Source organism: Rhinopithecus bieti, unplaced genomic scaffold, assembly GCF_001698545.2.
Source record: "Rhinopithecus bieti isolate Rb0 unplaced genomic scaffold, ASM169854v2 scaffold_35903, whole genome shotgun sequence".
In the NCBI taxonomy this organism is placed as follows: domain Eukaryota; kingdom Metazoa; phylum Chordata; class Mammalia; order Primates; family Cercopithecidae; genus Rhinopithecus; species Rhinopithecus bieti.
In genome coordinates, this window is record NW_016815549.1 from 1,158,295 (window position 1) to 1,174,656 (window position 16,362).

The window sequence follows — 16,362 nt, forward strand, 5'->3', positions numbered from 1 at the left end:
TTAACATGAGAGAACACTGAAATGGGTTTTCTGGGTTTGCCAGTACAAGTCTCAGATTGAGACAAAAAAAGAGTAAAATTATTCTGCGACTGAATTATTCTGCAACCTATTACAACTAAAGTAATAGGTTGTCTTCTTTAGGGGTGTGTGTGTGTGTGTGTGTGTGAGAGAGAGAGAGAGAGAGAGAGCGGCTTGAAGGCACTGGCAGGCTGCCAGTATCTGAAGAGCTCCTGGACCAGGGTCTCAGGAACGACAGAGACCTGGGAGTGGCCTGATGTTTGGGACTGTTTCCACATCAGAGACATCTGGTGATTCGGGAGGACACTGGGACCCTAGGCAATGTTTTTGACGGAGTTGGTGCGGGGTGTGCAGTGGTAAATGTCTCCCTTTGCTTGGGACCCCAGAGGCCTTGGATCCCAGCAGGCAGGGTGAACTGGAAAGAAAAGGAGCACAGGGCAGGTGTGACTCGGGGACAGCACTCAGATGCCGGAGTTGATTCATTAAGGTTCAGTGGACTGAGTGAGCCTACTATGAAACAAATGCTTCTCAGGCCAGACGAGGAGAATCAAGTCCGATGATATCTTGCTTATGACCTGCATCTAGAGCGTAAGGATGGAGCAGGGATGAAGGGGAAATGTTGGAGGAAGACGCATCTACAGGCTCTGGCCAAGGGAGGCGGGAGCTGGGCTGACGGGGGAGCAGCCTGTGGGTCCTGGAACCCTTCCTACTCTCCTTGCCAGCACCTGCTCATCCTCAATGTCCCTGTCATTCCCTCAGTGGGCAAGTTTTCAGTGCCTTCTCTGTGCTAGGTGCCATGGTGCTAGGTGCCCGGTGCCAGGTGCCACAGATTCAGAGTGGACAATATGGAAAAATGCCACAATCTTCCTCCTTGTTGGGGAGACAGACAAACCGTACATAAATAAATGATTGTGCTCCTTTCGGGTAGAGATAAGAGCCAGGTGGACATAAACAGGCCCTGTCTCCTGCCCCCACCAGACAGGGCACTTCCAAATTAGCACCCTCTCCTAATTTCCTACCCCCACCCCATGCAAGAATAGCCACTGTGCCTTGGGCTGCAGCTGCCGTCCCCTCTCTGTCTGCACACTGGGAGCCTCTCAAGGATGAACAGGACCTTGGGGCTCTGAATTTCTAGTGCCCAGTGACCGTGGCAGGATATAGGGCTTCAGTTTCCTGAAGGCAGGAGCTGGACCAGCTGTTTTCAGGCCTTTCCTGCTCCTGCAGCGCCCCCTGTTGTGGCGGGAGCAATCTCTGCAGCCACCGCGGACCCCACACCCCACAGCCAGAGGGTCCTCACATCCTTCTCCATAACCAAGTTCCCTCCCGCGGCCTCCCAGCCCGCTGCTGGAACGCTTGCTTCCCTTGGATGATGAACAGTATAGAGGAGAAGCTCTCATTCTCCATTAGTGGGTCAAACGGTTTCAGTCACTTTGGGAAATGGTGGTTTGTGTGTTTTTTAAATTAAATCAACTTATTTATTTATTTATTTATTATTATTTTTTGAGACAGGGTTTTGCTCTGTTACCTAGGTTGTAGGACAGTGGCGTGATCACAGCTCACTGCAGCCTTGAACTCCTGGGCTCAAGTGATCCTCCTGCCTCAGCCTCCCAAGTAGCTGGGACTACAAGGCCCAAGCCACCATGCCTTACTAATTTTTGTATTTTTAATAGAGCTGGGGTCTCACTATGTTGCCCAGGCTGGCCTCGAACTTCTGGCCTCCAGTGATCCTCTGGCCTAGGCCTCCCAAAGCCCTGGGAATACAGGCATGAGCCACTGCGCCTGAATCTGGACAATGTTTTTTAACTTCTCAGCACATAAAAGGAGTCTTCTTAGAAGGATAGTTCTGCAAGTTCTGTATCAACATCCCAGGGCACAATTAAGAACAAAGCCCCACTGGAGCCCCACAGGAATGTCTGTATGGTGTTTGACTGAACCTTGGGTCAGACTCAATTGGACTGGGCGTCTGACTTTCTCATGCACTGGCCTGCCCAGCTCTTGGGAATGGTCTTACAACTACTCACTCTGCCCTTGGAGCATAAAAGCAGCCATAAATAATATGTAAACAAATGGGCATGGCTGTGTGCCAATAAAACTTTATTCACAAAAACAGATATTTCTTGAAACATGAGACCTACTGACAGGAAAAAGCTGAATAATGGTCTGGAATTTACAGTGTTAAACTAGCTTGGCTACACAGATGTCGGAGGCCTCATGAGAAGATGGAAAGTGAGTTCCTAAGGAATTTTTCTTGCTGCTGAAAGTGAATAAGGAAAAAAATGGGCCCAGGATGTTAGACAGGGAGTTCAGGTCACCAGCCCTCCCTGACAATGAGACCAACACATACTGTCAGCCCTCCCTGACAATGAGACCAAGTCACAAGCAAGTGGGGCCCAGCCCATCATATGTGCCTTGTCATCCCACTTTCTGTATCAGAAACTTCTCATGGGCTCTTGCAGCCGTATCTTCTAAGGGTCTGGCTTACAATACTCTGTGGTTAATAAGAACTAATATCCACCTCGGCACTCCCACAGTGCATTCCCAGGGCTCTGTCCATCCCCACTGCTACCCAACCCATCCAAGCCACCGGCATCTCTCCTGCGCCACTCAACAGCCTCTTAAGTGGTCTCCTGCTTCCTTTCCCCACTCCAAGCCACTCCTGCATGGAATGCAGCAGCCAAAGAGGCCTTTAAACAACATACATCAGACAGATTGGGCTTTCTCTAAAGCTCTCTTTAGCTTCTCTTCACATTGGAATAAAGCCCAATTTCTGTTCTCTGGCTTGAGCTGGCTCCTGCCCCCTTACTTACTCCCCTGCAGCCTTCCCTTGACCCTGGAAGATGCCCCATAGCATCTTTCCCTTCATATGAGGACATGTGAAGGGGACATATGAAGTGTCCCCTTCATAGTGCTTGCTACAGTTTGTGATATGTGTCTGTGTCATTATCTGATGGCTGTCTACCTTACCCACCTCCAGGAGTAACAAGTGGATGTTAGCTCTGTCCACTTAGCTGCATACTCAGCAAGCAGGTAGCACATCCCTGGTACGCTCACATATCTGTGGAATAAGCGATTATCAGAATGACTGAGTGAATGAACCACTTCACAAAATCTAGGCACCCCATAAGGAATGCAAGACAGAAAGGCAGATAGGAGAATTCAGTCAGACTAAGGGCTTGCTCAGAAATCAAGCACCATGGGAGGACTAGGACACAAAGAAAAACAAGATGTGGTTCTTTCCCAAGAGCTGGGCAGGCCAGTGCATGAGAAAGTCAGACGCCCAATGCAATGGAGTCTGACCCAAGGTTCAGTCAAACACCACACAGACATTCCCGTGGGCTCCAATGGGGCTTTGTTCTTAATTGTGCCCTGGGATGTTGATACAGAACTTGCAGAACTATTCTTCTAAGAAGACTCCTTTTACGTGCTGAGAAGTTAAAAAACATTGTCCAGATTCAGGCGCAGTGGCTCATGCCTGTATTCCCAGGGCTTTGGGAGGCCTAGGCCAGAGGATCACTGAGGCCAGAAGTTTGAGGCCAGCCTGGGCAATATAGTGAGACCCCGGCTTTACTAAAAATACAAAAATAAGGCCTGCAATTCTAAAACAATTATCGTCTGGCCCTTTTGGGACTTTGCTGGCCCCTGCCTGAGATCAGTTAGCAGGTTCACACTGGGCTGCCTGACTCCAGCATCTACAAGACTCCTCCCATTCCTCAAAGTTGTGGCTTCAGGGAAAAAGCCACAGGTGCTCACTAGCTCATTTGTACCCAGTTATATTTGGTGCATACACCAACTCCTGCATACCAGAAGCTGCCCTTGGACTAAGGGGATATCCTATGGACTCCTGAGACTCTTGACAATTTTTGTGCGAATGCATGTGGGAGCTAAGAACAAATTAACTGACGCCAGCGTGATGGTGCCTCCCTAAAGCTTTATTAGACCCTATTCCCATCCCTGTTTATACTTCCAGAATGTGGGGGAGTGCCAGGCCCCAGCAACATAGATGGTCTGCGGGAGTCATCCAGGATGCCATCTCGACCTCCTCCTATAGCTCCAGGGGTACGAGCCCTCCTCCCAACTTGTTACGGACTTAAGAAGAGGTAGAAGGACCCGTTTTCCAAGATGCAAAGGGCCCTCTTGATTCTCCAGCTGGTCAGAGTTAGGATGAAGAGGTGGGAGCCAGGCGGTCTAAATGTGGCAGTACCGAGGAGAGCGGGGGTGTGCCTGGCCTCCCCATCCCCATTCTTAAGGCAGACACACCTTCATCTAGTATGTCTTGCACTGTGCAAACCAGCTTCAATTCCCCAAACAAGAAGGCCCTGCACAAATCCCTATTTGAAAAGCTCAGGAATAACACCAATTAACAAGAATTTCAGAAGCCAGATAGAGATAAGCTGCACATATCATGCTATCATTTGAACCAGGACTTTTTACTTTTAGATGGATTGCTAGAATATTTTATGATTAGCATTAAAAACTTAAGCTGAATATCATTTTCTTACTGGTTATTATACTTTTAATTTTCTCAACCCAATTTATTTTTTGAAGGTAAATTAAATATCTAAGCATTATACACCCCTAATAGTTTTACTTTACAGCACACTTATTAACTTATGCTTTCTGGAATTTAAGGTTTCTATTATGCAGATATTAAATCTTAAAGTTATTCTAATGTTTCATAATTTGTCCTACTTTTTTTTTTTTTTTTTTTTTTTGAGACGGAGTTTCACTCTTGTTGCCCAGGCTGGAGTGCAGTGGAGCAATCTCGGCTCACTGAAACCTCCACCTCCCAGGGTCAAGCGATTCTCCTGCCTCAGCCTCTCGAGTAGCTGGGATTACAGGTGCCCGCCACCATGCCTGGCTAGTTTTCTGTATTTTTAGTAGAGATGGGGTTTCACCATGTTGGCCAAGCCGGTCTCGAATTCCTGACCTCAGGTAATCCACCTGCCTCAGCCTCTCAAAGTGCTGGGATTACAGGTAGGAGCTACCACGCCCGGCCCCTCATTACTGCTTTTGAACATTAAGTGAAAAATCTTTTAATGTATTGTTATGTAAGGATGCTATTTTCATATTCAGTGACGATGTCATCAAAATATATGATTTACTTATGGGGTACCAGCAGTTGCTGAATATTAAATGTAGGTTACTTGTTCTTTCAGCTTCTACATTCAGAGTTCCTTAATTTGTAGTCAATGAACCACCTGAATAAAAAATGTTAAGTATGTGACAGTGAAGGTCCACGAAAGCTAGCTGCACAATTACACGATCAGATTCTTCACAACACACAGCTAAATGAAAATACAGCTATTCTATGAACCTCGAAGATCTGTGATGACATTGAAAATGACACAAAAGCAACCTAAGCTGTATGCTTTTTTAGCGTCTACTATTTAGGAGGGCCACCTTATGAAATAGATTTGAATCTCAATAAAAGCCTATTGTATCCGCAAGAAAATCGTAATACCATTCACTCACATAAATGATTTAACTCTCCATTTCAAGGGGAAAGAAATATACCATGCTCTGAAACAGAAGCTATAGCTTTTCACATTAGCTCTCTAAAGGAGGTATACTCAAGCCCCTTTTCTTTATCCCACTACCAAAAGCATATGAGCAATACGTCTATTTCGAACAAACACAAGCCAATATGTGAAATTCTTTTCAGAAGGAAGTCATGTCCAGTAAAACTTAAAATTTCTATTAATATTTAAATTATAAACCAAACACTGGCAACCCACACATATATATATATATGTTTGCTATGGACAAATCAAGACTGTGAGGTCATACGTTCAAATACAACTTTGGAATTAGTCACAAAAAATCAACAAATTTTCTCAGAAATTGTACCATTTCCTTTGGTTTACAATCCACGCTATAGGAGGTTTAATACTAAATAATGTACCATTTACCCTAAGAGTAGGGTGCAGAAAACGACTACTCGGATTGAATAATAACAAGGCTTTAATGGCTCAATTTTCTTATGATTATACAAACATATAAATCTTGAAAAGGTAACGCCGTGTAGTAAAATCCATAAAAATAACAGTTTTGCCACAGTGCAAAGCAAAGTTCATTCAGTTTGATTCCCCATGCCCTCGCCAAGCAGCTTTCTGATTAGAGCTGGAAGACACAGGCTGGGCGCGGTGGCGACCCTGTAGTCCCAGCTACTGGGGAGGCTGAGGTGGAAGGATCACTTGAGTCCAGGAGTTTCCAGCCAGTCTGGGCAACATAGCAAGACCCCGTCTCTTTTTTTAAAATTGGAAGGCATAAAGTCTATACATTCTACACTGAATCATGAATACACTACGGAGAGTGTGCAGAAAGTAAACCTTGAAATCCCACACTCCAACATCATGTATGTCCATGAGCAGGATTTGCAATTCACTTCATACTGGAGGTAAGCACCTCAGCTGGGGTCCTCTTGCCGCAGTGGTCAGGCCGTCAGAGCTGAGGCCTTTCACTACAACAAGGGAAGTAGTCTTCGGTCCGAAACAGGACGGGGGCTTCGTAGCCGGCTTGCTGTGGCCTCGAGGGAGCTGATTTGCTAAAGAGCGAGGGCACGTTCATCGTGTGCAGGAGCTTCTTGAACGCCCTGGGGAAAGCGCCCAGCTCGGCCTCGGCCTTGGTGACCTGCTCCTCCATCCTGGCCACGCGGCCGCCCACCATCCTCACGAAGGCCTCCAGCCGGTCGATCCTGCTGTAGATGTGCCGCATCTCGGCGGCCTTCGCGTGGATGCGCGGCACGCCCTCGCTGACGACTTGGGACGAGTCGCCGCGAAGCATGTCCAGCATGCCCACGAACTCGTCCACTCTGGTGAGCAGGTCCTCCAGGCTCGCGTCCAGGGCCTCGACCTCGGGCCGCGCCCCGGCCCCGGGCAGCAGGCAGGCGGCATAGCTCGCAGCGGCGCGGCGAAGCAGCGGCAGGTCGCGGCCCGGCGCACCGTCCTCCGCGCCCTCATCCTCCCACGGCCCCGAGGCGCTGCTGTGGCTCTGGGACACAGTGCCACTGTCCCCGCTCCAGGCGGCGCCCTGATGCTCGGCCTCTTCCGCCAGCCCCTCGGGCGGCGCTCCGCTATCTGAGGAGCTCGCCTCCATAGCCCGCGACCGCCGGGCTGTACAGAGCCCGCTTCCGACCTCCGCGCGCTCGCGCTCACGCTCACGCACGCGCACGCACGCGCGCGCTCACGCTTCCGGCGGCCTGCGAGCGCGTCTGTGCACGCGCACCCACCTTTGTTTCCGGCCTCCCAGCGCGTTCACGCTCACGCATGCGCGCTGCGGTTTTCTCACGCCCGCGCTCACATTCAACTTTTTTTTTTTTTTTTTTAGCGAAGGTGTAGCAGGAATACAATACAGTGCATATATTTTAAATGTGCACATTGATGACTTTGTACACATCCATACAACCATGCATATTCTATCCATACCAACTGGTAGGACATGTCCAACACCCATGAAAGTCTCCCTTCTGTCCTTCATTTCTTTTCTTCTGTTTATAGTAAAATAAATGAGATAAGCAAGACGAAACACAAAAAGGACGGACCTTGACTACTTGGATGATTTTTAAAGTTCTCAGCTTCGTCTGATTGCAAAGGGTGTAAAACTAAGAAATACTAATACTTTCCAAGCAAATATCAAATCCAGGATACTGCTAGAAGAAAACAAAGATGAAGTTGAGATGTGACGGTAAAATCCTTTAAAATCTCAGAAAAAGCAAAGATTGTGCCTCAGGATACCATTCACTTAGACTAACAGCTCCTTAAAGAGATTAATGATGTGGCTCACAGAGTCCATCAACCAAACCACAGGGCCTCCAGAAGGCTTAAGGCTTGTTCGTCAGTATTAGCAGAACCCCAAAATAGGTAGAGATGGACTTATCTCAAAGGGATTTGTAGGTAGCACTTTTGTCTAATGGAGTGAACCCTGATGAGATTCACCGGAGACCTGTGAAGTTTTTTAAAGATAATTATATTGACACAAGCATTGCAGATTGGACTGGAAGGGAAAGGCCTTTGGATCCCCTCTCCCCAAACTTCTACAAGCAGGAATCAGACTGAGAAAAAGACTCATTAGCAAACACATGGTACATTTCATGAAAAAGGAAGTATAACCAGGAGCCCAGATGGTGGAACTGGGAGTCATGGAGTCCTAGACCTTGAGACTGGATGGCAGAGTTTCTATGGACTGGTAACTTGTTTGTACTTCCAATTTCCCCCTTTTTGAACAGGAGTGGTAGTGGCTATCTAGTGGTAGTGGTAGCGGAACAGATCTGTAGTGATTGTCCTGTGCTGGCCCCGCAATTGTGTATTCGAGGCATGGGGGCAGAGAACTTGTCTCCTTAGCTTCAAAAGTCTACAGATCAAGAAGAATTGTACTCTAGGAGCTGAATTTAAGGAACTATGCTCAGAAAGCCTCATCTACATCTGATCTAATTTAGAAGACAAAATTCTGGACTTAAAGCTGATGTGACAATAGGATAGTAATACTTAAAACTACATGAGATTTTTAAAAATGTATCTTTTGGGGACCTTGGATGGAGGGGAGTGTGGTTAGCATGTTAAAATGGCATGAAGAATTGGTAGTCAGAGGACAAACTGTGATTGCTAGCCAGCCTTCAAGATGACTCCCAGTGATTTCTTCCTCCTGGTATTCTCACTCTTGTGTATTCCCCCTTGTCGAGTAGGTACTGGACTTAGTGACTTCACTTGCTCATAATAAACTGAAGAAGACAGAAGTGATGTTGTACGATTTGGACATTAGTTCATAAAAGGTAGTGTGGCATCTCTTTCCCTCCAACCTGAGAAAGGAAAATAAATCTTGGGGTCTTACAATCACTAAGCTAAAAGAAAAGTCAAGGTGGAAACTGCTCAGGGCAAACCTGCCTCACATTCTATTCATGGCCACTCCTCTGCTCACTGAGATAAATGCATACCTGATTGCCTCCTTTGGAGAGGTGAATCAGAAACTCAAAATGACCCAGCACGGTGGCTTACACCTGTAACCCCAACACTTTGGGAGGCTGAGGTGGGTGGATCATTTGAGATCAGGAGTTCGAGACCAGCCTGGCCAACATAGTGAAACCCTGTCTCTAATAAAAATACAAAAATTTAGCCGGTCGTGGTGGTACACACCTGTAATCCCAGCTACTCGGGAGGGTGAAGCAGGAGAATTGCTTGAACCTGGGAGGAGGAGGTTGCAGTGAGCCGAGATCACGCCACTACACTCCAGCCTGGGCGACAGGGTGAGACTCCAGCTCAAAAAAAAAAGAAAGAAAGAAACTCAAAAGAATGCAACCATTTTTCTCTTATCTCTCCAAGACCTGGAAGCCCCCTCCCCACTTCGAGTTGTCCCGCCTTTGCTTTGAGATGTCTCACCTTTCCGGACCAATCCATCGTTCCTCTTACATATGTTGATTGACATCTCATGTCTCCCTAAAATGTATGAAACCAAGCTGTGCTCTGACCACCTTGGACACATGTCCTCCTGAGGCTGTGTCACGGGCGCACATCCTCAACTTTGGCAAAATAAACTTCCTAAATTAACTGAGACATGTCTCAGATATTGGGGGTTCACAAACCACTTGCTCTGGGGAAACCAGCTGCCTTGTTGTGGGCAGCTCCATGGAGAAGCCCATATAGCAAAGAGCTGAGACTAACAGCTAGAGAAAAACAGCCTTGCCAACAACCACATGAGTAAGCCATCTTGGAAGTGGATGCTCCAGCCTCATTCAAACTCAGATATGACTGCAGCCCCAGCTGATAGGTTCACTGCAACCTCATGTAAGATACTAAACTGAAACTACATAAGATAATGCTATGGTCTGAATGTTTGTGTCTTCATATCCCAATTCATATGTTTAAATTCTACCCCACCAGGTGATTGATATGGTTTGGATGTCCCACCCAAATCTCATGTTGAAATGTAATCCCCAATGTTGGAGCTGGAGCCTGCTGGTAGTTGACTGGATCATGGGGACAGATTTCTCATGAATGGTTTAGCACCATCCCCTTTGTATTGCTCTTGTGATCAGTGAGTTCTCATGAGATCTAGTCATTTAACCTGTGTGGCACCTCCTCCCACCTCTTGCTCCTGCTTTGGTCATGTGACATGCCTGCTCTCCCTTTGCCTTCTGCCATGATTGTAAGTTTCCTGAAGCCTCCCTAGAAGCCAAGCAGATGCCAGCACCATGCTTCCTGTACAGCCTGCAGAACCCTTAGCCAATTAAGCCTTTTTCCTTCATAAATTACCCAGTCTCAGATATTCCTTTATAGCAATGTGAGAACAGCTTAACACAGTGATGGTATCAGGAGATTGGGCCTTTGGGAAGTGATCTGGTCATGGGGTCAGAACCCTCATGAATGTGACTAGTACCCTTATAAAGGATATAAGGCTAGCTGCAGTGGTTCATGCCTGTAATCTCAACACTTTGGAAGGAAGAGGCAGGAAAATTGTTTGAGGCCAGGGGTTTGAGACTAGCCTGGGTAACATAGCAAGACCCCCGTCTCTACAAAAAACAAATTTGTTTAAGCTGGGTGTGGTGCCATGTGCCTGTAGTCCCAGCTACTCAGGAGGTAGAGGCTGGAGGATCATTTGAGCTCAGGAGTTTGAGGCAGTGAGCTATGCTCACTCCACTGCACTTTAGCCTGTGCAAAAGAGCAAGACTTTGTTTATAAGTAAATACACAAAAGATGTATAAGAGGGCTGGGTGCAGTGGCTCATGCCTGTATTCCCAGCACTTTGGGAGGCTGGGGCGGGTGGATCACCTGAGGTCAGGAGTTCGAGACAAGCTTGGCCAACATGGTGAAACCCCATCTCTACTAATAATACAAAAATTAGCCGGGCGTGGTGGCAGGCACCTGTAATCCCAGCCACTCAGGAGGCTGAGGCAGGAGAATTGCTTGAACCTTGGAGGCAGAGGTTTCAGTGAGCAGAGACTGCATCATTGCACTCCAGCCTGGGCGACAAGAGTGAAACTCCATCTCCAAAAGAAAAGAAAAAAAAAAAAAAAGACGTATAAGAGAGACCCCTTGCTCCTTCCATCCTCTGAGGACACAGCAAGAAGGAACCGTTTATGAACCAAAATACTAGTTCTAACCAGACAGAATCTACTAGCACTTTGATCTTGGACTTCTCATCCCCCAGAACTGTGAGAAATAAATTTCTTTTATAAGCTGGCCACCTTATGGTATTTTGTTAGAGCAGCCTAAATGCACTACGACAGATAATAAATATTTTAAAGCTGCTAAATGTTGGGGTAACTGGTTATGCAGTAATAAACTATTGAAGGAAAATGCTACCATTTATTCATTTTATTTATTTATTCTCCTGTTGATGAACATTTGAGTTGTTTTAACTTTGGGGCTATTATAATAAAGCTGCTATGAATATTCTTGTATATGTATTTTTATAAACAATTGCACTCAAACTCTCTTAAGTGTATAACAAGGTGTCAATTTGCTAGAACATAGGATTGGTATATGTTTAATCTTGGGTAGATACTGCCAAATAGTTTTCCAAAATTATTGTAACAACTTACATTCCCATTTTTATGGGCTGAATATGTGTCCCCAATATTTTATGTTGAAGCCCTAACCCCCAGTGTGGCTGTACTTGGAGTAAAGCAGTAAGTAAGGTTAAATAAGGTCATACAAGTGGGGGCATGATCCTATAGCTTCATGTTCTTATAAGAAGAGACACAAGAGAGCACTCCTTCCTGTACCCCACAACACTGCATGCACAAAGAAGAGATCATGTGAGGACTGCAGCAGGAAGGCGGCCATCTGCAATTCAGGAAGAGAGCCCTCACCTCCAGAAACCAAATTTGCTGGCACCTTAATCATGGACTTCTGGCCTCTAGAACTGTGAGAAGATAAATGTCTGTGTTTAAGCCACCCAGTCTATAGTATTTTGTTATGGTGTCTAGACTAGACTAAGACATCCATCAAGAATGTATAAGAGTTCCGGTTGTTCCACATCTTCCCCAATACTTGGTATTGTCAGTATTTTAAATTTTAGTCATTCTAGTGGACGTACAGTGCTTCCTCGTTGTGCTTTCTAATCTGCATTTCCCCGTTGAATCATGAAGTTGAAAACCTCTTCATATACTTATTGGCCATTTGGATATTCTCTTTTGTTAAAGTGCCAGCCTATGTCTTTTGCCTGTTTTAAAATTTTGTCTTTTCCTTCTTGATCTGTAGGAGTTCTCAATATATTCTGCATATGAGTCAAACATCTTTTTTCACGGTGCCTTGCTCTCTCCCTCTTAATGTTCTTTTGATGAACATCTGCTAGAATGTTGGTGGTTGCAAAACTGTTTTGCACACGTCATCTTACAAATCCCTCTTCCCACTGACAGATATTCAGGCTGGGGCCATTGGTCTTTATCAGACTGGAAAACTGAAGTTCTGATCTGTGGCACTTGTGTAAGAAGGATCCCCCCTCTACACACACTCATGTTACTACTAGTGTGGCACTGGGTGTCTAAGCCTAGCAATAGACTTCTTCCATTCCACAATGGCATTAGGTTGGTGATCAAAACGTATTGATGATCAACGCCACATTTACTAGGTCCCTGCTCATTTTCAGGTCTTGTGTGTGGAAGGACATAAAGGTGACCAAGACCAGAACCTGTCCCCAAACAGCCTCCAGTCTGGTAGAGACACTTAGGTACTAGAGAATCCCTCTCTCTAAAGCATTCTCTAAGGCCCTGCTTGACGCCAGGCTGACAGGAAGGGCGGAGGACAGAACTGAAAGAGAAGTTGCCCTTTACCTTGAGGACCTTATAGACTCTGAAGAGAGACCAAAAACCATGGGCCAGAACCACCCAAGGCAGCGAGAGAAATTCCCTCCAGAACAAAAGTATGAGCCAGGGGTGGGGAGGACAGAGGGACGAGTTCCATTCTAGAACACTGAGCAGGGACTGTGGACCCACATTGCTTTGAGCTCAAATTACGACTTTTAGCCCGGTTTTTACTTCTCTTATAGGTTCGTTGTGAGGGCTAAGTGAATTTATATAAATTAATCCAAGCGGCCGGGCGCAGTAGCTCAAGCCTGTAATCCCAGCACTTTGGGAGGCTGAGACGGGTTAGGTTTAACGACGTCAGGAGATCGAGACCATCCTGGCTAACACGGTGAAACCCCGTCTCTACTAAAAAAAAAATACAAAAAAACTAGCCGGGCGTGGTGGCGGGCGCCTGTAGTCCCAGCTACTCGGGAGGCTGAGGCAGGAGAATGGCGTAAACCCGGGAGGTGGAGCTTGCAGTGAACTGAGATCCGGCCACTGCACTCCAGCCTGGGCGACAGAGCGAGACTCCGTTTCAAAAAAAAAATTAATCCAAGCTTCTGCATGCTTAAATAGTAAGCGCTGTAAACGCCAGCCAGTCTTATTCAAATATGGGGAAGGGAGGGTCATTTTTACTTTAAAAAATAATAATAAAAGTAAAACCCCTCTGAAGGGAAGCTTTAGAGGAAGACACGAACAAACCTGCCGCCACAAATCTAAATTAGAGAAGAGGGCGAGGCGGGGCGCCGGGAAGCTGACGGGGATGGCCATGCGCGCGCCCGAGACCCCTTTACGTGCGCGCGCCCGCTACTGGGGCTTGCAGAAGGCGTGACCGTAAAGGGGGCCCGGCTCTGTCGTGAAAGGGCCGCAAAAAGGCCGAGGGCGAGTTGACGGCTGCGACTCCATTTCGTAGGTCGCTTTGCTGTGTACCTCCACGGTGATTCTTCCCACGGAGTTCTAAAGCTAAAGGCTTACAATTAAAAGGAAGAAAAAAAATTAAAGATAATTCGGGAGTACTATTGACAAAACGTGTGGGTCGTTCAGCCTCCAGCAATAACTGCTGATCTCCAGTCCCTGGGGGGTTCCGGTAAGAAGAACGCCCCTCCTGCGGTACTGAAGAAGCGGCAGGAGGAGATGCGGCCCCTGGACATAGACGAGGTGGAAGCGCCTGAGGAAGTAGAGGTGCTGGAGCCGGAGGAGGATTTCGAGCAGTTCCTGCTCCCGGTCATCAACGAGATGCGCGAGGACATCGCGTCTCTTATACGCGAGCACGGGCGGGCGTACCTGCGGACCAGGAGCAAGCTGTGGGAGATGGACAATATGCTTATCCAGATCAAAACGCAGGTGGAGGCCTCGGAGGAGAGCGCCCTCAATCACGTGCAGCACCCAAGTGGCGAAGCCGACGAGAGAGTGTCGGAGTTGTGCGAGAAGGCTGAGGAGAAAGCCAAGGAGATTGCGAAGATGGCAGAGATGCTGGTCGAGCTCGTCTGGCGAATAGAGAGAAGCGAGTCTTCTTGAAGGAGGAGATCGGCGGTAAGGTCGGAAACTAGCGGGAGCTTGGATGGAACTCAGTAGTCGCCCTAAGCATGGTTAAACCGCGCCCTGTAAAAAGTTATGTTCTAGGCTTGCATCCCCCATTTTATTGCATCAAAAATTGAGCATTGGGAACAAAGTTGGGGTCAAGAGGAAAGAATGCGTGCTGGTTTTGTTAAGTGTTAGTATACCGTTTTTTTGTGGCCTCTCCCTCCCACACTGGTAATTGGAGAAAAATAAAAGTAACTTCGGGTTTGTTTCTGTGAAACGTAAGTCATTTCTAGTAGGGCAGTCGCCAGAAGTAGACTTGTCTAGGCACTAAGGGAGTTTGGGGAAAGCCACAGAAGACGTAGGCTGTGGAGCACAATGGAACGCAGGCTGAGAACGCAGGGAAAGAAAGAGTAAAGCCAGAGGCCATTACCTGAAATTTCCAGACGGTTCTATGAGACAGGTATGTCAGAGGACCGTGTCTCAAAGAAGTGGCATTCTTCTGGGTGGTTCACATTTATTTTTAACATCAAGATATGGAACTTTGAGAGTCAATGTCTTCATGGTAAATTTCTCCCAATTGTGCTTTAGGTTCACAGCTGAGGACTGTAGTCAACTGGTAAGGATGAACTGACACCTTGAGGAAACTGAAACAGCTTGTCATTTTCTGTTTTGTTTTTGTATGTTTTTTACCCCCATGTAACAGTCTCCCTTATGGTCAGTGATTGATGACCTCTATATAGATTTAGATCATCAAATGTGTTTGGTTCTGGAAATACAACTTTTGTCGAAGAAATACTTTCATAAGAGAAATGGGGCTTAATTAAGTTGTTTTTGTGGTCACATTTATTCTTGTTACTTCGCTGTGTTTTTGAAATGTTGGGCATGGCCTTGTATTTTGCTGTTACCTTTGTGACCTGATCGTTTTTTGGAACACGTCAAGACTTGGGATCAGAATCTTCCAACTTTAGAGGTGCAGTGGAAGACACTACGCTGCCTGGTTGAGCCTGGTGAAGAATGTATTAATGAGACTGCTTTGCATAAAGCTGGGAAGAACGAGAAGACAGTTGGAGATGGAAGGTGGTTTTGTATATATTTTGGAACTTTAGTTCCTCTGTGAGATGAAAGAGGAGAGCTGTGTTTTGTGGCACATTGTCTGATATATATTGTGTAACCTGTCAGATGAGTTGATTTAGACAACATAGCTGACCTTTTATGACAAGGCAGTTTGATTAGGAACTGCTGTAATACCCTCACACATTACAGGGCCATCAGAGAATGGCATCGAAGAGACAGTCTACAAAGAGCTTTAAGAGGCCAGAGAAAGGAAAAGACATTATCAGGGCCTGGAAAGTCTGTTCCAGTTCATCAGGGTAGTAGAGCTGTCAGATTGGAGGTCAAAGTCAAACATATAGTAAGTATTAATTTGCCTTGAAAACAAAGACCTAAAAGCCTTTTTTAAAAAATAAATTTTTTGTTCACATGACCAAAGCCCCTCCTGTGTGTGTTAATAAAAGAATCATAAATAAATCTTTTTGAAATGGATGTTCTTCACTGAGTGTCATCAAATGGGGTTGAACTGTTTGTAGTTAAAGGCTCTCGATAAGCCTTTAACTGAGGGAGAATTATTTCTGGAAGGTGCTATGGAGATGAGCTGACAGAACACTCAGTTCTGAAGAGAAAAACTTTTCGGCCATCCTCTGGGCCAAGCCCCTGCTTTTCAGCAGCAGAAGTGTGTTTAGTCAACCAGTGGGAATGTAACGTGCCTCGTATCCTATCCAAGGCACTAGGAACATAAAGGTGAGACATGGATGGGGCGAAGGTGTGGGACAGAAACGGAAACAAGAAACTGCGATATAGAGTGCGTGGATATCGTGGGAGCCCTGAGGAGGGAGTCACTCTTAGTAGGGAAGTGTGTGAATTCAGAGTAGGTGACTTACCTGGGCCTGAAAAGTAGAAATGAATGAAGACATATAAGGCATAGGGATCAAAGTGAGCCAAAGCCTTTCGAGATCCAGCACTGGGGAGACGGCCAGTGAGCTGGA

At 46.5% G+C, this 16,362-nt stretch overlaps 2 protein-coding genes and 1 long non-coding RNA gene across 5 annotated transcripts; 1 reads left to right on the forward strand and 2 right to left on the reverse strand.

Annotated features, from left to right (window-relative positions):
• Positions 1–2,158: 2,158 nt before the first annotated feature.
• On the reverse strand, positions 2,159–13,579 carry LOC108516079 (uncharacterized). 3 transcript variants are annotated; one of them, XR_001881715.1, is made up of 3 exons: positions 13,499–13,579; positions 2,987–3,073; positions 2,159–2,272 (listed from the first exon to the last, which is right to left on the reverse strand). It is a non-coding gene; the product is annotated as an uncharacterized LOC108516079 (long non-coding RNA). The 3 variants fall into 3 exon arrangements; XR_001881714.1 differs by lacking the exon at positions 13,499–13,579 and adding an exon at positions 12,785–12,854; XR_001881713.1 differs by lacking the exon at positions 13,499–13,579 and adding an exon at positions 9,147–9,188.
• BLOC1S4 (biogenesis of lysosomal organelles complex 1 subunit 4) lies at positions 5,959–7,253 on the reverse strand. Its single transcript, XM_017853385.1, has one exon. It carries the CDS (start codon positions 7,111–7,113, stop codon positions 6,460–6,462), a length of 654 nt encoding a protein of 217 aa, XP_017708874.1. The 5' UTR covers positions 7,114–7,253; the 3' UTR covers positions 5,959–6,459.
• Positions 13,580–13,623: 44 nt separating the features above from the next.
• MRFAP1L1 (Morf4 family associated protein 1 like 1) lies at positions 13,624–15,843 on the forward strand. The gene is made up of 2 exons (XM_017853386.1): positions 13,624–14,329; positions 14,909–15,843. The coding sequence occupies exon 1, from the start codon at positions 13,931–13,933 to the stop codon at positions 14,312–14,314; it is 384 nt and encodes a 127-aa protein (XP_017708875.1). The 5' UTR covers positions 13,624–13,930; the 3' UTR covers positions 14,315–14,329; positions 14,909–15,843.
• The last annotated feature ends 519 nt before the right edge of the window (positions 15,844–16,362 follow it).